Source organism: Agelaius tricolor, unplaced genomic scaffold (genome assembly GCF_023055355.1).
Source record: "Agelaius tricolor isolate 1412-34295 unplaced genomic scaffold, bAgeTri1.0.p SCAF_59, whole genome shotgun sequence".
Taxonomy (NCBI): Eukaryota; Metazoa; Chordata; class Aves; order Passeriformes; family Icteridae; genus Agelaius; species Agelaius tricolor.
Window position 1 is genome coordinate 435,385 of NW_027269319.1, and position 25,088 is coordinate 460,472.

Genomic DNA, 25,088 nt, shown 5'->3' on the forward strand with positions numbered 1-25,088 from the left:
GGGCTCAATGACACAAGATAATCCCTTCCCATCCTGCTTTCCTATCAATGGAATAGCACTTTTTTTTTTTTTTTTTTTGTTGGTTTGAGTTTTTTGGGAGGGGTGTGGTTTGTTTTTGTTGTTGGCTTCTTTTGGTTTGGTTGGTTCTGCTTTTTGATTTTGTTGGTTTTCAACCAGATGGAGAAGTATTTTTGTATTCTCTAAATCATAGGGTTCTTCCAGCATTCAGATCTCTCACTAAGTGGAACAATTTTTAAAGCATCCAAGAAACATTAGTTCCTACCCTGTATTATGACTGGAACCAAGATTAAGTCTTCCCTCATTTTTCAGTTTTACCTACATACCTGCCTGAGTTTTACAGAGAAAAAAGAACTCCGTGGATCTTCAGTTACCAGCCCTTACCCTTCCAAGGGAGTCTGTTCTCTTGTGCAATTTACATTTTTAGAAGAGAATGCTCTGCACACATTCTAGTTTACATTCTGATTACAAGTCTGCAACCATTACAACAGCACTCTAGTATATGATGAAATTATGCAAAGACAGATTCACAAAGCCCTGTAGGGGCAACCCTAATGCCAGTGAAATCAGTAACAAACACCTCACAGTTACCTTTTGTTAAATTACACCCACAGGACATTAAAAAGTCATACCTACCTAAACTGTTATTGCTGCCAGTTGGCCAGGAAGCTACTCTATCCCTTAACTTTTTCTTTTTACAAGAATCATCCGATTTCACAGAAAGATCCACTTCCTCCTTCTTGATTTCCTGTACCAGTTCCATGTGGCACTGACTAAAATCCTGGAAGGAAATTTTTCCATTTTCATCTGCTCCCAGCTGGTGCATGATCTCTGCAACAGATGCCTCCATATTCAGCTGGCGGCACACCATCAGCAAGTCATTCCTAAAGATATTTTTAGAGGGAAAATGGGGGTGGGAGAAGATTGGAAAAGTGGAAATAGAGAAAACAAAAAAACAACAACTTAGTTTCAAAGAAAAGGAATACTAGCCCTTGTCTAATCTGGATACACATTAATGCACAGGCATTTAAAACCTATAGACCAACTACTGAAGGAAACAAAATCTTGAAACAATTTCTCCAGCATGTGCATGATGCGTATTTATCAAATGACAAATAAACACATTCTAAATAAAATGTGGGCAAACCAATTCAACCAGATCTGAAGAAACAGCTGCTCTACGCTACCAAATCTTCTGGGTGTCCCATTCTCTCTGATTAGAAAAATTTTTTTTTTAAAAATACCACTACTTTGCTACTCTCACATTTCACTGCTTCTTTCCTGCCATCCTTTTCTTAAACACTTTTTGAACTGGATTGCACAGCACTACCATACCAATTTATACCACAAATAGCATGAGTGTGTTTCTATGTTATGGCTTTTTTTAAACAGCTTAAAAGCATATAGCTTATTTGTGTGTTGAACAAAATCTTGCAGTAGAAGGGAGGCAAAGGAAATGTGTAATATTACTATTATGTGAATTATTAGTAGATTTAATAGTATTATTATTATTTCATTACTAGTATCAGGGTATCATTCAGAAGGTTTCTGTGAAAACATGATACATTGAAACACCCAAAGTTCTCACATGAAGAGCTTCAATGAAGTAATTTATTATCAGAATCAAGGCCCATTCTATTCTAGAGAAAGAATTGAACATCAGGTGGAGCTCTGTAAGTCTCTTCTATGCAGAAATTCCAGAGCTGCAGAAACAGAATTCTTGTCCTAAAATTGGATAATAATGATCATAGTAACAAAAGTAATAGTAATGATGATGAGAATGATGATAATAATGACAATAATAATGATGATGATGATAATAATAGTGATAACAACATAACCATGAAGTTTAAAAACAAACAAAAACCCCAACAACAAAAATATCAGAAAGCAACCAAATCTCTGCTTATGACAAGAAATAACTTTATTATAGAAGAATTAATCACACAGGCCAAACATAAGCTATTATTACTTGCAGTTCAGTTTCTGCTCAGAGTTTTGCTCTTAGATTTGAATCTGAACAATTAATAAATAATCTCCATGGCTCAGTTCCTTGTTTTTAAAAATTAAAACAACACAAATACAATTTCACAAGGATGTTCCAAAGAAAAATCAGGATGAGAGCACATTCAAATTTTTACCTGAGGAGTGACAAATACAATTCAGCTATGTCTATTCTCTTGGAACAGATCAGACATAGCCTCAGATTGAGGGACTCTGCAGAGGTGTGCTAATTTTGAAATGAGTACCAGGAGAAGCAGTGCAGGGTGATTTTGCCATGGAATTCCAGAACACAGGTCAGTTGCCCTGGCTCCAGAAGAATTAATCTGCTGTACTGGGGCAGGAGGAGGCTGTGGCACTAGTAGCACACCTTACACGGCCCTGCTCATGACAATTGTAAAACTTCTATTTCACTACAGCCCACAGGGACATGTCCAAACCCAGTTCTGGTTCCCTACAATCTAAAGGTGTTACACAAATGCAAACTGATTTATAAAGGAAATCTCTCAAAGATTGTTCCACTACATAACACCAAGGAGAAAACATGTATTTTCTTAAAACTATTTAAAACTTCAGCTAGTAAAAAGGTATCATCATTTTGCCTGGAAACATTTAATCCCTGTTAACACAACTTGCAGGCTAGGTGCAGAAACACCTTTGAAGAGGGAAGTCAAAATTATAAATGCAGCCAAGCTCCCTAGAGGCAAATAGAGTAAATAAACAAACAGTGTAGGAAAACCTGTTCCATGCAGTGGTGTCATGAGTCACTTCCAGACCAATACTGTAGTTAAACAGTAATCTATCTGAAGCATTAATTTTGAAATGACTAATCTAAAAGGACTGACCACTAGAACACTCAGAGGCAATAAGAAGTTGCTGATCTAAAAGATGTACTAAAGTTACTCCAGATCACTTCTGTTCTTGGTAGGAGGCTGTTTAGTTTAGGTCCCTGGTGCAGCCACCAACCTCCAGAGCATCCTGGACCCACTGCTCCATTTGCTCTGACTCTCACAGCAAGTCAAGGCCCTCACTACTTAAACCACAGAATCACATCAGCTCTGCAGCTTTGACTTTTCTATGAGCAACTGCAGGCAAACAATCCTGGAAGCAATCTCAGAACTGCTTGTCTGCAGTCAGAAAAGCTCACAGAATGACACCTTTTGTTTGGAATAAAATTCTAACAGAGTTCTAGATGGGTAAAGAAATTAAAAGGTAAGAGGTTCCAAGCATCACGAGGCATGCTGCATCAAAATGCTTATTTCTTAATCTGGATGAACAGAAGTAATGCACAATAAATCCAAAGTCATCTGAAATGCCAAGAAAGCAGAAACCACAGTGAGTGTGCATCACAGAAGCCCTCTACGACACTATAATTTCTGGCAAAAAAAACCATCTCAAGGTTAGCACCCAGCTACAGAGAGCACTTTGAAAGGTTATCAGACTAAAAGACAGTGTTCACTGCTGTCTGAAAAACATGCATAAAAACAACGTCCTTACCTACAGGGGGAGCTGGATGGAGAATTTATGTTGTTTTGCGGTCCACCCAAGGCAAGATACATGTCTTGACTTTACAGAAGGGAAGAAAACTGTTAAAAAAATTCACTAGCAGATGGAAATAGGTAGTAGGTAGACTAGGAAAGAGGACAAACACCCAGAGCAGTTCTTACTTAATATGTTTTCTTGAAGAAATAATTTCCAGAACCAGCAACAACCACAAAAAAGAAATTTCTGTTGTCTAATGAATTTAGCCTCGGAAGCAGATTTCATTACCTTTGTCATTATCTAAACAATTACATCTCCACAGACCTTTTCACACAGAAATACCTTAAGAGGTTATTTTTTGCTCTCCAATTTCCTGAATTATTACCAATTTTGATGGTTTAAAAATACAGAAGCTATTACTTTATCAGACATGGATCATCCTGATAAGACTAAGTCAGCATTTCCATATTATCTTAAAAGATAATTTCTATATTATCTTTTAAAGGAAGTGGTAGGGCAAGACTGAAGTTACAGCTTATGAAGGAATAATGAGGACAGCTTCAGAATTGCTGGAATTTTCCACCTGCTGCAACCTGGATGTCCTTCCAAAAGGGCAAAGAATGAAGAAACACAAGTTTCCTGCAACAATACATCTTACCTGAAAGTTTTTCTTAGGAAAAAAGGCCTGAAGTTCCCATCTCAGCTTAATAAATTGCATCATGACCATGACTGATATTCATACATGAAACAATTGATAAATTGATGTGTAAACAATTTTTATGTGTATATTTGGAATACTGTCTGCATTGATAAACAAAATGCATTTTGTTTCAGGAGTATTTTCTTTGGGTTTACCTCCTAGTGCCAGACTATGTTGTAGTATTAATCAACCCTTTTTAAAATGAAAGTATAAGATACACAGTAACACCCATGTTGTTCACTTTTAATGTAAAACTCCATTTCCTTATGGCTGTCCCAATGCTCCCTATTTTCTGTGTATCAAAAGCATTGTCAGCACCGGGCAATAGTTGTAAATGAGCCATTTCAGTGAAGCTGATGTGTTTGGCAAGGCATGAATAATGTGAGGCAGGATGGGATGGAGAAGAGGCACATCAGCTGGACACGCTTGTTAAAATGCTGAGCAGCAATACCGTTGATACTGGGATTTGAAAACTCACACTGAAGCTTCAGTTTTAACATCTCATTGTGATCAGGAAGGGAATTCATGCAGATGGATTTTTTCATGCTGCATGAAAACTTAGGAAGACATAAGAGCATTGACTGACATTTGATAGTTTTATGGGACTTTTTTTCTATATTTGTGCCCATTTATGAAGGAATTAAAGCAAAGTGTAAACATAAAGTTGAAAGAAATGGGGGAAAAAGGTCACTAGACCAGACTGCAGTCCCACAAGGGGATATTTACTCTGCAGCCACTGAGTTCTGTATAATAGAAGTCTATATGGCACTAAATGGGATCTTGCACATTTGCCCGATTATAAGCACAAGAGACAAATTATGTAACTCAGCAGACAAACTATTAAACAGAGGAAAACAGGCAAGTAAGACCTACCAGTGCAGAAAACATACCAGACTCAAAAAAGTATCATCACTCATGGAGAGGTGTCTAAGCTGCTTTTTAAGAATGCCATAACCTCCACGTGTGCTCTGTCCTAGCACTTCACTGCTCTCTTCTGCAAGTTTCCTTATTTCAATCTTCCCAGATACAATTCGGATTGTTGCTTCAAAAAGGAAGTTAACACACTGTTTTCTGACATTACAGTGTGTTGCAGTATGAAGCAATATCCTGTTTTAGCTATCCCAGTTTCCCAGGTGTGCCAACCTCTCTCTTCCCCTCCCCCTTGCCCCCTTGCTAAGTGCTGTCTCTGTCAATCTTAACATTCCAGCATGGACATCATCTGGTTGGTCAAATTCAAAAGATGCTTCTCAGCCCTGGCGTCATTGGCCAGTCTAGGTGTCATTGTCCCCTGAGACTCCCACCCTTTCCACCTGGTTGGTGGCACACCTGCCCCTTCCCCTCCCCCTTTCCCCGGGCTTAAAAAGACACGGGACCATGTGGTCTGGGTTCTGTTGGAGCCATCGCAACATTCAGAGGCCTGTGTGCCCAGGAATAAAACTTTGGATTAACTCTCCGGCAGAATCCGTCTCCTTTTCCTCTTCACCTCGCCTAAAGCCTTTCCATTAGAGGTAAAAACTGAATTCCTGCTTGCCTAGACTTGTTCCAAGTGCCAGCTGCAACATACAGCCAGCCAGGGGCATCTCTGAGGTGAAACACCACAGCTGCCACCTCTGGTCAGGCAGCAAGGGCCAGAAGAGCCCAGGCACGTTCCATCCGGTAATATTGGGATCTTACTCCAATAACAGTCAGTAAGAAAAAGAGTCTTTACATATTTAAAGCCTGTAATCAGATGTTCCACCTTCTTTTGAGTAAAGAACCTCATTTTTTGTACTTCAATCATCATAAGTTGCTCTTGTCTTTCTCTAAATGTTCCACCAACCGAATCGATGACAGCACACAGAACATGACACCAGCTTAAAGCACACACTGAAAAGAGACTAGAAGGTGAAAGCAGAAGTTCTGTTCTGCAACAGAACAATTCTGTTAGTTCAAGTTAAACTTGAGAACCACCATAAATTTCACTAAGTTTTACATCTAGCACACATCCTGTATGTGCACCACCAAATGTGCTAATGTCTGCTTATTCCTACTTTATGCCATTTGATTTGTTTTCACGCAACAGCTTCATCTGTCAGCACCAATTGTGACTCTTACCCCACAGCAAGTCTACAATTTTCCTTAGCTTGATGTCATCTCAGATTTAAGAAAGGTTACCCATTATCACGTCATCCTTATCATTAATCCTTAATAATGCTTGATAATGATTTGATCCAGGCCATCCTTCTGATTTCAATTTGATATAGTATTTTATATGTCAACCAAAGCACAGGTGTCTAATGAGCTCCAAGTATAGCTCAGAAAAAAACTTGAACAAACTGAAGTCTCAGTCTAGTTCCTTGGCTTGCCTACAAGTGTCATAAAACATCAAAAAAAGCCTTAAACAAAACATCAAAAGCCTTAAAATAGTCAAGACAAACTCTTGTTTCACTCCCACCACAAATGGGGGACACTAGTTCTAGATTAGATTAGTTCAACCTAACTTCTTCTTAAGAAATCCATATTCAGCAAGTTGTCTGTTCATTGACCACCATCTCAACACACTTTTAAAGAAAAGCAGCATATTTTATCTTTCCCATTTTCTGTTCTTCTGTCTTTTAGAAGAGTTCAGGGAAAAAGAATGGAAATAATTCTGAGGTTGTCTTTAGGATTATTATATCAAAATCTCCAAGTACAACTAAGTAAAACAAATCCAAGCACTCTTCAACTTCTTTCTTCCCTCTCCGTCCAAGGTATTTGTTACCAGTCCTATTTGCAGGAACAATCTTACTACATGTATTATTTTCAATGTAGAAAGCAAATCAAAACAAAACAAAAATCTCACATGTCTTAGCATTATCAGCAGTTCACTGACTCCCTCTCTTGGATACTCTTTCTCTGTTTTTTCTGTCACTTTTTCAAAACTGTTTCTATATTGTGGAACAATTTTACACTTGAAATTCCCTGCTAGTTTCAATTTCTGCATATTCCAGCGCCTGTTCACAACTAACTTGCAACTTGATCCCGATCCACAACACTGAGCATCGTGAGGAAAAAGATAAGGTTAACAATCAGCCAGCCCCAAAACCCTGTATGCTTTATTCATAATTCAGCCATCTGAGCTTCTGCTTCCCGGCTCTGTCCTGCCTTAGCTGCCTCTCACAATACTATTGCAAGCATGCAGCCTACACCACCACCCCTTCCTCTGGGGAAGCAGGGGATGGTTCCCTCCCCACTTCCCCACCTCAGCATGTCTGTGTGTGTCTCTCCCCCACTTCACACTAGATATGGACAAGACAGCCAGCCTCTTTGGCTGCTAGGTACCTCTTCTGGAGGTACCTCTCAGAACAGAAACGTTATGTTACAGATGACACAACAAATACATATTCTACTCACTAGAAATAGCTTAAACTTTGTGCTCTGATCACCTACTCTGTACTGATAGCACAAACTGCATCTCTCAACCTGTGAGGGCAGGGCGTCCCCTCCTTGGCTGAGGGTCTCATCTCTGGAGACTGAACTGTTGCAGGCAAACAAAGGTCCATCTGTCAAAGGAGAAGCAGAGTTTGTCAATAGAATCTGCCATTCTACGCTTTCTTTTATGCTTTTCTTTGGTTTCAAATATACTGCTAATACACAATTCAACCTACAGACTCTTCCACATGGTTAGGAACTATCAGGAACACAGTTTTCATTCAGAGATGGTCTGATCTCTGCTACCTGGCTTACCCTCAAAAATTACATATGGGATTAAATCAAATAACCACTAATACTACATAAATATTGTTCTTTTCTATCAAATATAAAAAGTATTGCTTCAGAAAAACTTTTAGAAGAAATGAGACATTGACTGTGTTGATTACAATTTAGCATTATGGTGACATTAATTAACAGAGGTCAATTAATGCAAAAATCACTGCCCTAGGATGAATTCCACATATGTACTATTTATTCTAAAAGATGTATGTGAACATTCACAGTAAAAACACAGTGGATTTGAAAAACTATGTATCCACATCATAATTTTTCCTTCATATGCCATTTGAAGCCCATCCTTTGGACAACACTCAATTAGGCACAACACAAGCCTTGTTAATGCCTTTCATCTACCACCTGAGATACCAGAGTCTTAAAAAAATCTCTCTTGTCCTTTTATACTTCTGAAAATGAATTAACTTTTAGTGAGATTTCTTAGCTCAGATCATTTGGAGTGAAGCATGTTTAAAAATCAAGAGGACATCACCAGAGGGACCACAACTAACCCACAATCTTGTTTCTTACCCCCCTCAACTGTGCCAACATTAAAAGTCACACATCCAGATAAAGTTACAACTATAAACTGGCCATGCTGCAAAGAAGTATGTCTTACTGAACTAGTGTACAGCTAAGGCAATTCTTTGAACAAATTCTAGTGCAGACAGTGAGTAACTTCAGGACCATGCACAGCAGATCATCATCTGGCAGAGCAGGCTGACTTAAAAAAATCATGTAACCCTCCGCTAGCTATTCACAATTCATTGTGTAAAGAGTGCAGGTGCACAGATTAAGGGTATATGTTTGCAAGTAAGGCCAGGTGCCCAAGTATTTTGTGAGGTTCCTTATTCCAAATCAAAACATGTATGACCTGCTGCTTCAATCAATGTAAGGTAATCTCTAGCCTACCCCAGCAAACAAAGAGAATTTTAAAATTATCTTAGAATCCATCCACAACTACCAGCAAAGTACTTGCACGGGGCACCCTCAAACAATAAATACAAATAAATACAAGGAGTTAACAGGGAGAACTCTTCCCTCATTCAAGTGCCTCCCAACTCAGTCAACCCATCCATGAATTTCAAACAATAGGTTTTGGCAAATTAATTCTAAAAACATACAGAAAGTTGCTCCCTAGGATCACAAGCTAACCAACAATGATTAGGAGAGTGCCAACTGCCTTGTCTGCTGTAAACAGAAGATGCAATCACATGAGCTAAACAAAACCAAGTATTTACCATCCCAGTCATACTGCTAGAACAGCCACCAATAGTTCCTATGTTATAAACCCAGGACCATGGAGTTGCTAGAAGGACCAAGCACCAAAGCATCTTATGAGGGCCCGAGCTCCCTATCACCCTTGGGGAAAAAGAAACAGAATATATTTGTGAAGTTGATCTTTCAGAATTGCCACCAAGAAACCCAAGAAAACACAAAGCAAAAAAATCCCAGTTTAACAATTACTCTTTTTTTGTCACAAAATGGAAATTACTGACTTTAAAGAGTGATTAACTTCTCTTACAGTAATAACCCAATTAACATGGTATTTGCAACAATATCAATCAAAAAATAAATACAAATCAGTAACAAAATTAATAAATATAACAACTAACTTCACTGCTTAGATGCCAGCTGGATGGTAGCTTTCAAAGGGATCAAAAAATTTGACATTTGTATTTTCAAGTGAATTACTGTTTGGTCAGTTTTTCCACAGTACAATCTATCTGGACAACAAGGTCCTAAGAAAGAAAATACAGTAATACAAGCCTGAGATAAATACTTTAGTCCCTTTTACCAGGCTAATAGTGCCAATGGGGAAAGATAAAAGCAATATATAAAACACACCAAGTAACTTCACTAACTTTGAAACGTTAACAGCTCCAGCTAAAACACCCTTCAGGTGTTTGATGTTTACATAAAAACTGGAGTGCTAACCAATTAAAAAATATAATATGTTCAGACAATTCAAGTTTGAATACATTCCTCTGACTGTGTACCAGTTGTAAGAAATACAGACTTAGAAATGCATAATCCCTTAATGAATGTTGATTCTTGGTGTATTTTCTAGACACAATATTTAACAAAGGGGATACCTTTTTCTTCATCCTAAACTAAGTATGTCTCTATGGCTTCTCATACACATCCACCCTTCAGGCTTTCCCTGTAACTTATTCCTTTTTTGGTTATGATGCTCCGAGAGGACCCATGGAAGACAAAGGTGGAGTAAAAACCCCACAAAATTCTATACAGCTGTGGAATCATTGACTAAGGCAAGTCCCAGGAGAAACAGAAAAAACAGACTACAATCATGTGAGAAGCAGCACACTGCTTCCAGCCACCGTTTTACTAAGGATACAGTAAATATTGTGCTGTATCCATATAAAAGCAATCCTTCAGGTACATGGATCACAAACTCTGTGACAGCCTCCTGATGGAGATGGATGAAGACTAAAACGAAGCCTAAGAACAGAATCTGGGAGCTGAAACTGTTTTCAAGACAAACTAAAGCAGCAGTGAAGAACAAGTAAAGAACAAAGTACATTTTACCAAGGTTTGGGGGGGGGGTGGCTTGGGAGTTTTGGAGATTTGGGATTTTCTCCCCCTGCAATTTCTAAAACAGAGCTGGTTTAAAGAAAACACAGAGCAAATAGTCCAGACCTCGAGTGAGAATAAAATCCTGTATAGAGGCCTTAACTTTTTTAGCTTCATGCTAAGAACAGCCCAGCTATATGAAGAGCCAGACTGAAGGCAAGGACTAAGCAAAGCTTTGTCCCAGTCTTGCTGACATTTTGCAGACTGCTTCTAAATGATGTCTCCTTGTTAGACAGCTGATTGAGGTCAGACTTAGGACTGTACAGTACTGGGATCAAACTTCTTTTGAAATTTGAAATCCCAGTAGCTGCAAAACTACCAGAATATATATTATTTCTCTCACAAGACTTCAAATGCAGTTTTTAATTTCCACCTGTTCTGTTAGAGTTGACCTTTTAGAAACCTCGTGCTTGTAGGATAAATAGCTTTATCACTGCTAGCCTGCTGACATTTGAGCATACACAAAACACCTTGTTCCTGATACTGCTTTCAACCAGCACAGAATACTCTGCAGAGAGTAGATGCAGAATATTAGCTCATGCCCAAAGTAAGTTTTCAGAGATCCTGACTGAACATGTTCGCATGACTTCATAAATGGTCATCTTATGGATTAAATAGTGTTTTACCAACAGTGGTATCTTGACTGGTCACAGACAACCCACAATGATTTTGCTGCATTTTATCTGTCCTTAAGTGCTTCAATAGTACCTCTTTAAATGTTAAGCACAGAAGTTGAAACACATTAGCAAAATCAAACATTTGAAAAAAAGGTTAAATGAAGTGGAAACGTCTGCTGTGGAGAGTAACAGATATCATAGAAGAATAAATCTACTCCCTTAAAAAGACAATGAATAGATTAATACTTTGTCTTCTTGAAAATACTGGGTTTTCTCCTCTAACAGCACCAACAGCAGCCACTATATGCAGAACCAGATGCAGAAACACTGGAGGGGGGGTGGGGGAGGGGTGCCAAAATACACTCAGCAAGAAAGCTGTGAATGTCCTACCACCGTGACAACCCATTAAAAAGGGAAGGACCAGCCGGTACTTGCAAAGGTTTTGAGCTCCCAAAGCCATGTGCCCCTGAAACCACTCAGGTAACAAATCAAATCCAACCAGTTCCTTTTAACTATTTCGTGCAGGGCTAGAGAAGGCACATTCTGCGTGGCCTTTTAACAGGCTGTATAAGCTCATTACAAAGTTAGTAGGTTTACTGGGTTTTTAACATCTTACTATGTATAGTGGTACTCTACTTTTCCAAGACTTTCTGTAAGATATTGACCAGTGTAAAAAAATTGTGTACACAGACAACACAGTTCTCAAACAAACTCTACAAACAAAACTTAATTCCATTATTGCTAATATAATGACAAAGTTCTAATTGAACTAAACACTAGCTTTACCTTTTTTCTTCACAATCCTATAATTATTTATCCATGCTTAAAAGTTAAAATTGGAAAGCTAGCATATTTGTACCTTAATAATAAAATTAATTTTTTCTTCGCCCATTATTTCCACAACTCATACCTTCATTTTTTAAAGCAAAAGTATTTCCTGCAGATTCAAAGCTACCTTTACATTTTGCAGTGTTACAACAGAGTAATCCAAAACCCATTTAGTGACTTCCGCAGTGAAGATGAAATTCATTGTGTGCTAAATAGAATTTCAATACAATCCACATAAAATAAAGCTACAAGGCAATTAAGTTTCTGAAGAAGACATTAATCTAGGCTGTCACCCATAAAAACCCAGCATTCAAGGCTAAATATGCAAACAGCATCAAAAAGAAAAAAAGAAAAAAAAGCACACGTGTCCTGGACAATTCACCAACCCTCTGAAACTGAAAATGTTTATAACTGTAACATCAGATTCTGAAACTTTTCAAAGCAAACAGAATAAAGCAAAGGAAAGCAATTCCTGTTTTTTCAGTTAACAGGTTTTTTTTTTGTTGATAACAACACAATCCAGCTACAGCTGCAAAACTGAAGTTATGCTGTAAACAGTGTTTAAGGCTGCCTTCTGCTCTCAGCAATGCTCATCCAGCTGATCTCAAGCGTTCAGAATCCAGCCTTAGTTGTGGACTGCTTTGCAACTGAGTTGCAAAGCGGGAGGGTGGTACTTTTTGGTTGGTTGGTTAGTTCGTTTTTGTGAAATTGCCCGGTGTTGCAGAAGTATGAGAAGAATGCCAAACATTTGCAAGATGTTAAAATAATTAAGTAACAAACATTAACCCCAAAAGAATCAAAAGCCATTTCAGTACAAGCCAATAAGTTAAAACTCTGTTGTTTCCTTAGTACTTTTCTCTAGCTGGATACTGCAAAATTTCAATATGCACATGTTAATGCAATGCTCAGAGACACTGGTTTAGCATTTCATATCCCATAGCTCAGTGTCTACTGGATCATAACCACCAATGGCACATCCTTAATTATGCTTTATTGCTTCGATATCATCCTACTCAGAGCCTGGAATTTAATCAATATCTCAGGTGAGAGCCCGAAAATTAATCAGTATCCCAGGACATGCTCCTCCTCTCCATCTGTGCCTGTACTTCCCTGCTACTATTTAAAGAGGTTTATTAGAGAGTGATGCACGACAAAGCATTTCCACAGCTGAGACACCATGTTATTTCATTATGAATGCAAACATCTCTTTTCCCCCCATGCAATATGAACTAAATAAACACACACACACAAAATGCCTGCCTTTGCTGCAAGTATAAAGATCTTCTTTTCCTTAACAGCTCTGGAGCTGGAAAAAAAGAAACCTTATAAACAAACTGCTGCATGTGCTAGGCAAAGAAATGACTGACCAAGCTTCCGGCCTGCAAATAGAAGGGAAACTAATTTTTAAATATAAAATTTATACTCAGTAGCACTTGCAAAACAGCAAATTTCAGTCCCATTGCATTCAAAATAAGCTAGTATTTAAAAAGAAGCTTATCCTAGTGATAGGTTATAGATCATAGTCAAGTCTAGTTCTAATACACAAAGAAGGAGATGATTTTAAAGTGCTAGCTTCTGTGTTTTCAGCTCTTTATAAAGATGCCTGGGCATTTATTGCCATGTTTAACCTGTTGTGAAAGATATCATGACATGCAGAAGTCAGCCTCCAATCGCCACTGGGGCTGCAAGAAATGCAAAAAAATTTTTGGCCACAAGAATGAGCAAAGAAAAGTCCAAAGAAGCAGGGCAAGAAGAGCAGGAAAGCCAATCAACTGGCTCATATGAAACAAACAAACAAAAAAAAAACCTAGAAAGAAACAAACACAGAAGCCTGACAAATGGTATGCAGAATATGGCAAGATGAAATTTAGTGTAAAAGCAGCCATAACTTTTTTGCCTTTAATTTATTACATTTAAAAGGATGCAATAACCTAAACACTAGAGCTCTACACGACAAACCCCCATCTGCTATACTTTCAACAGGGACACTGTGAGTCCACGAACCTGACAGAGTTGTCTGTAATACTGTGGTGGTATATACTATAAAGACATCAAAATGCAACTGGACAAGTCTCCTCCTGCATAAGTCACTGCTATAAAACAGAGTATAAGCAAAATTGAGTAACTACAGAAAGCAAGAAAGGCATTCCATTTATACAACTCATCACCCAGGCTACCTAATGAAGTAAAGTCACGTCAAAGATAATTTCTTAAATATTCCTTCACTACTTTGTCACTCATACAGAGATGTAAAGGAAGACAGTAATTCATAACACCATGTCCTCTGATAAAGGCCACACCAGCTCTGCCTTGAATGCACAACTCCCTTCTGAAGCAAGGTATTAGCAACCTTCAACAATGAACCCACCATCTCCTCAAGGATTTTCAACCACCACCCAGGCCCTGGGCTTTACAGCCATTTCATCATGAAATCCAATGCCTCTACTCAGACACATCCTGGAGTTTTCAACACTGTAGTTCAAGCAACACTCTGAAGAACACAATACAAATCTGGGTCAAAACTTAGTGAATGTGGATTAGTCGATCAGAAATTAGTAGTTTGTGTCATGGTAACATCTCTACATGGTCTGTATGAAACACTAAAACATTTAACATTCCCCCAGTAAGGTCTTTAAATTATAAATACACTGAGTTCACATTGCAGAAAAACATGACAGTACAGAAAAGCAAGTGTGCTCTGAACAGACAGTGCACAATTTTTGCGAACATTTCAAGTTTTCAGATATCAGAATAAATTCCATGAAGACCATAAACAAATGGAAAGAGAAGCAGTCTTAGCACACTGGTTGTAAAGTACACATTTTCAAAGTTTATATTTCAAAACCACAACTGTCAAAATAATCATTAGACTGAGGGGGAGAAAAGAGTGTTCAGGGAGTTGTTCAGATAAGAAATATCACGACCCTTGAACTTTATTTTTAAAGTGACTGCCAGTTGTTACAGATTTTCAACAACTTTCTGGCTCCAAAGAGATGGCAGTGGGGATTCAAGTTTACTTAGCCTTTCTTTGGGGTCATACTCTTAGGTTACAGGTTAAATAGCAGACTTAAGAAATTCCCTCACTGTCCCAGTTCTCTAGAGGCATGTATTAATTGCAGGTAATAGCATAAATTTAATTTTGAAAATGCAAGTTTCCACGACCTCTGGCAAATCTCGCCTTTTGAAGTTCAGTATTTTTTAAATTATGGCGTGAGAACTCAGAAATACCATTGCCACAAAACCAACTCCTGACCAAAACACACAGCCAGTGCTTCCAGACACATAAACATTCCACTATGGCTTATCTCCAAGTATCTACTGCAAATGTACAAACTCACCCTTCCCCACTACAACCCATCAGCCTTCGTGACACTCCTCAAACTCTCTGAGGACCAGCAGGGGAATTTAAACCAAACTGTGTAACAAGAATATGTATTAAACCGTACTGACAAAACAAAATCATATGATCCGGGAGAACAATATGAGTTTTCTCCTAGATTACCCACCACGAGCTTTTTGTGTGTTTAATTGCAAAAACCACCTGCCCAGGGCACGAGATGATAAAATCCAGGATCAGAGGCATCATCTTTCAACCCAGGCGGACATGGAAGTGCTGCGGGCAGTGTTCCCTTTTCCGGGAAGCTCTCGGTGCCGAGGCCCCGCTGGAGCCCCTGGCTCCGGGGCCGACGAGAGCGGGGCCGGGAGCCGCGGAGCTCCCGCCGCTGCTCCAACTCGCCCACAAGTTAAGCGCCGGGGAACGCGGGGCGAGGGGAAGGACGGGACGGCTCCGTATCAGCAAAGAGCCGCCTCCCGCTGTCGCTACCTGCTGATGAAGCCATCCCCATCGCCGTCGCATGTCTGGAAGAGGCGCCTCATCCTCTCCTCCTCGCTCGTGCTGGAGGTATCGGTGCTGCTGCTGCCGGTGCTGTTCACCTCCGCCACAGCGGCTGCCGCCATCATGCGCCCCGCTCCGGAGGAGGAGGTGGGTAAGGAGGAGGAGGAGGAGGAGGCGAGGCTGCCTCGTGCGCCCGGGATTCCCAGTCCCGCCGCGCCTGCAAAGTGCGAGCGGCAGCACAAAGCCGGGGCGGGGGCCTTGCCGGCCCCGCACCCACCGCCCGCGAAGGGACAGCCGGGGCTGGGACGCCGCGGGGGCTCGGAGCGGGGACAGGGCGGCTGAGGCTCAGAGCTCCCGCCGGCGGACGGCATCGTCCGGCGCCGGGATCACGGTGGGACCCACTGGGAGCGAGCGACCAGCGTCGCCAGCCCGCGGCCGGCTGCCCTCTCTGCCGAGGGCCGCCGACTGCGGCGCGACCCGAACCCGCCGCGGGGGTCGCTTGTTCTCCTTGGGCTAGGCAGGGCTCCCTGCTCCGGGGGTGCTGCTTTGGCTGCGGCTTTGGGCGGTCTGTGGAAGCCAAAAAACCCCAGCGTTTTCTGCAGCCCTGCGTTTGCACTCCAGTCTGTTTGATGGGGTACTGGTCAGGTAAAAGCATTCTGAGGTGGAGAGCAGCAGCCCCTCTTGACTCATCCGGTTCCATTCCACTAAAGTCAACAATTCGTTTTCCTGTTCCTGAACATTTTGTGGCCTATACCCTTCCCTGTCTGTTGGTCTCCTTTTCATTTAAAGAAAAGTAGTTTTCTTTGCAGTCATCATGTGGCCAGATGAAAAAAACAAAATCATGCCTTTAGTATCTTTGCCACCCTTTTCAATATCTAATTAAGTTTTATTCAGTGCTTTTAATTCTTATTCCTGTGAAAAGAAGTGATACAGCACCAGCACCAATCTGCTTTATCTCTAACTGGAAACGGCTATTCTGAAACAGTCTAGAACAGCATTTCAGTTTACATATTGCATTATGTTTCTTACTCCATCACGTCACATGATTAATTTGGGTGAACTAATATTTTCCTAACCTATTTCTGTGTTTGAAAAAAAAAGGCCTTGTTATTAAGGACATATTGTTGCCTTCCTAGTATTATTCTTTTCCTATTAATTACGTCTTTGAAGATATCCACTTCATGCCACAAAACATCTTGATCTTCCTAGTTGCTGACAGGGATTAATGAATATATAAATCCAGCAAAGTTATCACACTTGTTGCGCAGTGCCTTTAAAATACATTAATTGATGGCAACAGTTCTAATTGTTAATATTTATTGCATCTTGATTACACAAGTCATTACAAGGTAAAGAGTTCCTCTGGCACTTTATTAACTAAAACTACTTGCAAGTGTAAGCATGCATACACTCACTCTCATATTGTCGCGGTCTCTGCAGATTTCCAAATTACGTTGCTCACATTAGTTCTTTCTGAATGACCAGGGCACTGCAGTATGGAGCTGTCCTAGGGTGACGTGATGATGCTTGTATCCCCAATCGTGTGTTCTGTTTATGCTGGATATTACATTCTGTGCGTTCAACACTGGCTCTGGGAGCAAAGTGGGAGAAGAAGAAACGCAGAGCTTTGTTATCAGCCTCACTTACTCCTTCACAGTCTGCTGGAACACAGAACTCCACTGTTGTTGTCTGGGCATGGACGGGACTGAACACCGCACTCCTTTTGCTTTTTCGTTAGTTAGTTAGTTAGTTAGTTAGTTAGTTAGTTAGTTACTTTAGCTGGCTGAGGCAGTCCGAGTTTTCCCTGGACTGTTTTTCTTTCCCTTTTCTTGGAACTGTTTGAACCTGCTCCAGACCGGGACCCTGGGAAACACCGAGGAAACATCGTACTCTGCAGCTTGCCGGGGCTACTCTGCAGCCTTTCCAGCGCCAGAGGGACTGATAACAGAGCGACCAGCCACCGGGGAGACTTTCTGAATTTGTCATCTCTTCAGAGCAGCGAATCAGTTTTGTCATCCGGTATTGTTCATTTTGTGTGCTGGGGAGTGCTTTGCCTGTTAAATAAACAGGTTCTTTCCACTTCTCTCCGAGGAAATCCTTCCCGAACCAGTTGGGGGGAGGGGCCGTGTGGGTTTGATTTCTGGAGGGGCCCCTTTTGGAGGTTTCCTCCCAAATCTGCCCTAAACCGGGACACACTTCCATACTCTTTCAAGGCACTTAAACTAGTGTATATTGCAGCTATTCTTTCAGATGTTCCATCTCCTGACCTACAATGGTCTGACTCTTAGTGTTAGCATACGCTTTTTCAGTCCTAGGCAGGATGTTGTTCATGTGTGGTACCAGCTGATTACCGCAGCTGTTTGTTTACACTGAGGACTGAGATGTGAAGTCACAAAACCATTTTCTTCAGCCAGATCCCACAGACAAGCTGTTCAATACCATACACAAGAATCCTTGCATACATTCTGTGAGTATAGCACACACTGCTTCTTACTAAGAAGAAAATTCTTAACCACAGGGAGTTGGACGCGATGTATTTGTATGCATCCCTTTCTTCTTGTGATATTCTTTAATTCTGTGATTCTTTGCAGAGTCCTAAAACTGTTTCCTGACGAGGCCACCAGTATCAATGGAGCAAGATTGGATCCAACATACAGCAATGAGAATCTCCAAGAACAATCTCTCTTCATCCTGATGCTATCTGCCTAGCCTCCCAGTTTGCCAGTTTTCACAATTTTTGAACTAATCTCCCACTTCTCGTCTAATCTAGATAACACTTTATCTTGCTTCACACAATAGCTTTCTTTGTGGATCAGAAATTCACCCATTCTTTTTCTTCTCCCGGCTCATTGTGAACAATTTTTGAGTTGGTACAATTGAATTTTTCCTCCCATCTTCTCCTTATGGGGATCAGCTGTAGTTAACTTTTTTTGCATTTGCACCAGTCCCAAGAAAACTTGGTGCAGTGGTTTCTGACTTTCCCTGATAACAAATCACCCATACCAGCTCCTCCTTGCTGATAGGAACAGCTGATATCCTAGCTGTGGTATGGCATGCAAGACTGTAAAACCAGCTGTGCTTTCTGGTTTATATCATGATGCCCATCTAATTTTTTAAAAAGATGCATCAGTTGGAAAGCAATACCCTAAGCTGCAGTTAGTCACATTTCTGTGCCTGCTTTGAATTATGTGGCAATTCAGTCCTACAGCCAATTTCAGATGGCAAAACCCTCACACTTAAAACACAAACTAGGCTGTACAGCAGAAAGTACAATTCTGCCTGAAGTGTCCCTCGTGTGAGGGGTATGTGGTGCCTAGAAATTTGTGAAGAGAGAACAAGGAAGGAGGCCAAGGAGTGAGAGCTCTTTACTGCTTTGAGTAGCAAAATAGGCTTGATATTTTTCAAAAGAAATGTTTTAAAAGTTTGTATGTTTTCTGTTTAAGACTGTGGGTTTTAACTCTCAATCCGTTGGATATTTGTCTTCTTATGTAAGTTAAATGAATCTTTAGTTTTTCAATATAATTTATATTGTACAATATACATTTTCCATAATGTCCTGAATTTCTAAATTCAAATAAGCATATATCAGACGGTCAATGTAAACGTTAATAACAATGATGTAGCACTACTAGCTGCACTTAGTCTCCAACATTTATATACCCAAAATCTGACGTCTCTGAAAGATAGGCAGGAGACATCTGATTTCCAGACATGCTGGACTTTTCTGAGCTTTCACCAAATCAACAGAACACTTAGGTTCATATGATCCCTGAAAGTCAAGTCTACCTCAAATTAGATGTTGAACAATTGAAAAAGAACATCACTGTAAACCTCTCCAAATTTAACTATAAATGGTTTTGCAGTAGAAAGCAACTTATGTCTCTGCATAAAAAGCTGCCAAATGACCAAAATCAACTAACCAAAAAAAGAGAAAAACTTCCTTCTAGATAACATTCAGCCACAGCATTTTTCAATTAACCTCTTTCAAAGCCCACCAACAAAACAAACAGTAACCTAATTTGCAAGCAGGAAGTTTAATTTAGTAATATTCCTTTGAGCAAGGTAGGCAGAGTGTACAATGCAGAACTTTCTCAGCATCCAGAATCCAACTGCCCAGAATACCATCCCTTTCAATTTCCTAAATACTACATCCAGCCGTTTTCACACACTTGCTAAAAGGCTCCATGACATTCTTGGTTAATAGACATGTCAGTGTTATCTAAGTGACACTGTCACCCAAAACAGATGGGTTCTCTTGGGGATATTGGCAGAGTCAGGATGGCACTAAACCATAGGTACAATTAAAACTTTGTTTTCTTAACAGGATGTTATGATTGATATAGAAGAGAATTTATTATTAGAATGGCACGGGATTTCTAAAAGCGGAGTCAGCATAGTACAATTTGTAACTAGCATGGTGGGGAATTTATAATACAATTTAACTTATAATTTCTAATCACCTGGATCCTAATCACCTGCAGCTCAGGTCAGATTCCAATCCATCGCTTGTTGTATCAATATTACAATCAAAATCTCAAGGGGCTGGGGAGCCAGAGGTTGCTGGGGCTGCCTGGGAAGGCACAGCAGGGCCTGGTAGCCAGAACCACCCAGCCATTGCAACCAGGTCAGCCCAGGGTATCAGACACCTCCCTGGGGACAACAGAGGCCAGGCTGGGACATGGGACCAGGGTGGAGCTGGCTTGGGCACCAGGCACTCACATAACATGACTTTGCACATGTATAGCAAGCTATTAAATGTGGGTGTGCTTAGATCTAAATCTGTGCCTAACCTATATAAACCATGCCCAGGTAATATAAGGGCTAAGTAGAAGTTATGTCCTATCTAAACATACTTTTTTTTTTTTAAATTGGTGAAGTGAAATTAAAAACATACTTTATTTTCTATGATGTAACTTACAAAATGCATATTTTTTATGTTGCTGTAAGATAGATGGGAGACATAGCTATTCTAATTGCTTCCACTGCTTAGATATTCAGACTGAAGATTTTGATGTATACATTTTGATGTATACTACAATCAAAAGCAATGCCTGATAGTGTCAAAGGAGAGATAGTTCTGTGTGTCAGTCAGCTTCAGATAAAGACCATCTTTGTTTACTGATCTTCACTGTAAAAAAAAATTCAAGTAACAGACATATAACGTGAGTTCAAATTAATGTTATTTAAAACATCAGCAAACAGCATCTGCTGCTAACAGAGCAATGGTTTAGCTAGAAAATTGCTAAGTTAAATTCTCATCAAAATCTTGTGTCTGAAGTCACTGTATTACCTTCTTCACATTACTTTGTTTAGATCCACTTCTCATCACAGACCTATGATTTCAAGCTCCATCTAGAAATATAATTCTTCTGCAGGCTTTTCTGTGGAAGTCTTAGCAAGTTGAGCTGTTTGAAAACTCTTAAAACAGTATATTTAAAAGAGAATTATTTTTTTTTTTTTTTTTTTTTTTTTTTTTTTTTTTTTTTTTGGTGAGGCTGATTTTTCTGATTTTTCTCTTCCTGCTCCCAAGAGAGATCTGCAAAACTGAGATATTTTCTCTAGGATTAAAAATACTTTAGAAAGAATATTAATTTTTAGATAGAATATTAATGCCTCTTTTGAAAAGCTTCCTCCTCATTTTTCACCTTTATAAATGCTCAACCACCTTGTAAAACTGTTCTGAAAAGTGTACTTTTTTCTGATAATGATGAAGAAAAGAAATGAGAACAGTTTGTCCCTTTTTCCAAAAATATCCTAAACTGTTCTCCTACTCAAACAGGTTCCTACTCCTAGATCTTACATAAGGATCCACATTTCGGATACAGAAATTTAGAAGTTAATTTCCTCATTTCTTGTATATACATGTAAACAAAGATATTGAATATTCCCACTATTTTTTGTCAAAGTATGTTATTTGAAGCTATATCTATGTTAACAAAATACTACTTTGGTCAAAAAAAGTGGGGGCACATGTAAAGATAAATGGTCTTTTTGTAGACTGACTATGAGGTAACCTCAAAACTTTTTTCTGCAGGGTGCTGATGACTGTGATAGTTAAACATGTTCTGTGCTCCAGAAAATTTCTGCAACATAGGTATTATTTTGGTCAAAATATTTCATTGAAACAGCATTTTAACGGGAAATTACATTCTGGATAAATTAATCTCCATAGGGAGCACATGAGTTCCACTCAGTTCCAGTTTCAGCAAAGACACAAGCACATGCATCATAAGTATGAAATCCTTCTGCCTTCAGTCTACTCCTAAGCTCACAAGACACGGGATCCCTGCAGTTTTCATGCTGCCTTTATAACATCTTGTAGACACAGAAAGATCTGTTAGCACAGGATCATTCCACTCTCCTTCCAGTCCTCTGTCATTTGTTCACCCTGGAAACTAGAGTTTCTCAATTTAGGAGTGGGGAGTAGTGGAGAAAGCTGTGGGAAGAACTGGGGCATACCTGACCCTGTTGGGAATCATGCTCTTCCCCAGCCTCCATTCTGGATTCATTGCTGAACTCTATAGATGCCTTGAGCTCCACTGAAGGGTTGCAGCTTTCCCCTGGAAGTTCAACAGCAATGAGGGAAATGGATTTGTAGAGACAAAGCCCAAGCTCTGGACTGTGGCAACTGAGGACCTGAGAGAGGTTGTTTTACAAGGACAGAACTATCGAAAGGCTTTTTCCTAGATGTCTCAAAAATAAATAAAAACTGAACTGAGTAAGGGAAGTGGAAAAGACAGATAAATAAGAAATGATGTGTCAGTAGATGATAGGAGAGGTTACAGAAATGGGGCAATCACCCGGATCAGCAGCCAAAGGTCTGGGGAACGATCAGTGTATCAGTGCATACAGTAGAGGGCAGTAAAGCAAGAAATGCCCATTTTCACTGCACTTAATTTATTAAACAAATATCTTTCAATATCATTTGACATCAGTCTTACTTCCCTAAAATTACTTCCCTAACTTACTTCATGGGATCATTAATGATCACAGCAGCCAACAGCTATCTGGTTACAAGTTTACTATGATGCCTAAAAAACCCCTACATACTGGAATTCCCTTTTTTTTCCCCTTATTTTTGTAATCAAGGAACTGAAAAGAGAAATAAATCTTGTGTTCTTTCATTAACTTGATCTTGAAGAATTGGCTCACCAGTGAACCTTGAATCATATTTCAACAGCTAATAGGTCTTATAACACTTAAAATCATTAAAAAATCCCAAACAAACAAAAACGGGGTTAGAAAGACTATTTTGCAGTCAAATCTGACACAATCTAACACAGTACATAACAGATAATACTGTTTCACCAACTTCCTTTGCAGTTCTTTTTCTCTTAGAACTGGCATCTTTTGTGGAACATAAGAGTGTTTATAAGAGAGAAAATGTTCTGCAAATTGAAAAGAAGTCAGCAAAACTGCCTCTAGGGAAGGTAAAATAAGAATACCTAATTGTATTTAAACATGCAGATGTATTTTTGCATAAAACTGTGCTGCCTCTTAATTCTTTTTAAAAAAAATACATGGGCATTTGGACATATGTTAATAGAAGGAAATAATTCTTATTCCAGGGGTTGCTTTGAGTAAACATTAGCTAGAAGGTATTTCTGAGGCCATTCATGAAAACAGAATTTTTAAATACATACAGGTTGTTATTTCTAATATGAAAGTCCACAGCTAGTAATTTTTATTAAGAGAGTATGTACAAAGAATAAAGCCTCCATGTCTAAGAACTTGGGTAAGCACAATTCTTTGCTCATTCATATGCTGAGTCCAGACTGCAACTCAGTATTTAGCAGGGCTGCAGCAGGCAGTGCATGCCTGACTACACTCTCCTATTTTTTCACCCTTCTAATAGCATTTGTGAAATACAAAGTTGTGTTTCATGTTAGGTACAAACAGGTGACGTGTGTATTTGTGAATACACAATACATACACATTTGTGAATGCGAAATGGTGGACCCCGACAATGGGAGAGCTGTGAATTCTAATAATAACTGAGGAAAATTAAGCATGGAAAAAGGCCTTTGAACCTATCTTTTGTTTGCAATTAACCCTGGTTGATTTAGGACCATTGGAATTAAAGTGTTAAGGATGTTGCTTTTTGCTTGCAGTTAATCCATAAAGAGCTCTGCAATAATAACCTTTTGAAGTATAATTTTAGAATATTACTTGTATCCCTGAAACTATAGCTTTGGAATATAGATAAAGGAAATATGCTTATCTCACACCTTATTGAAGCAGAGAAAAACAGTTTGAGAAAGGAAGATGAACATCACCTCAAGGATTTATAGTTTTGACCAAGGGAAGCTGGACATCACTGTTGTTAGGTTTATAGTCTCTGCAATTAAAAGGTGGACACATCTGGGGAGCTGGACTCCACCAGATGGGAATCGTCTTTCTTCTTTCGGAAACTGGACCGCCACCATCTGGGGATACTCCTTTGAGATACATCCTGAGAAACTAAGATCACAATAGTGTATAGAATTGTGATGTAATAATTTGGAATAAAAATTGCTGATGAGTAAAAAATGGAAATAGAAACTGCTGAAAAACCTGATGAGTACCCCTATAAATACCTGTAACCATCAATTATGGTGTGCAGTTGGAGGGAAAACTTCCCCCACTGTACCCAGCGCTGTATTGCTCATACTTTACTGTATTAAATAATAAATTGATTGCTGCTTGAATATTGGCCTAGTCAAGCTTCTTATTCATAACACATTGGACAGTCAAAAAAGCAGTGAAAGAAGAAAGGCATGTCTTAAGGAATTTGTTATGCAGGATGCACTCAGGCTTCACGCCACTCTTAGCCATATAGATGAGACCTAACCCAACAGTTAGTTATCTCTGTGTGCTGCTGTATTTACAGGATTGCAAACTGAGAGGAGTATTGAGCCTGAGGAATCATTTTTCAGAATCATGGGGATTTTTGTCTGTTGGAAGGCAAGATGATGCTGTTAAGAGGCAGAAACTGATAAGAGATCTGCATTCATAATTAAGATTTCTGATGTGACTCTTTCAAATTAGTTATAAGCTCTCATTTTTTACTGTTGATACCAACAATGATAAGAGGAATGCTCATTTTATTCAGCTGAAGTGTTTAATTTTCCATAATAACTGTGACGTGCTCTAAGGTGGCAGTACTGAATGTCACAGGAACATCAATAACGAACTAGCACTATGTACTTTGGTTGAAGATACATAGGCAGATACCTGAACGGAAAAAATTTTAAAACCTTAGAACAGATCAATTGTTCTGCTCCACTGTGACCTCTAATGCAGAATT

At 39.4% G+C, this 25,088-nt stretch overlaps 1 protein-coding gene and 1 long non-coding RNA gene across 2 annotated transcripts in view; one reads left to right on the forward strand and one right to left on the reverse strand.

The window, feature by feature from the left end:
• The window catches only part of MCC (MCC regulator of WNT signaling pathway), a 184,166-nt gene extending 168,054 nt beyond the window's left edge, over nucleotides 1-16,112 (reverse strand). The window contains exons 1-2 of the mRNA XM_071456495.1: nucleotides 15,791-16,112; nucleotides 655-902 (exon numbers count right to left, since the gene is read on the reverse strand). Of these exons, the coding sequence (XP_071312596.1) occupies nucleotides 655-902; nucleotides 15,791-15,927 (385 nt within the window). The 5' untranslated portion in view covers nucleotides 15,928-16,112. The remainder of the gene's footprint in view (nucleotides 1-654; nucleotides 903-15,790) is intronic.
• Nucleotides 15,809-24,489, forward strand: LOC139605113 (uncharacterized). Its single transcript, XR_011684235.1, has 3 exons — nucleotides 15,809-15,949; nucleotides 17,657-17,821; nucleotides 18,394-24,489. It is a non-coding gene; the product is annotated as an uncharacterized lncRNA (long non-coding RNA).
• Nucleotides 24,490-25,088: the final 599 nt, after the last annotated feature.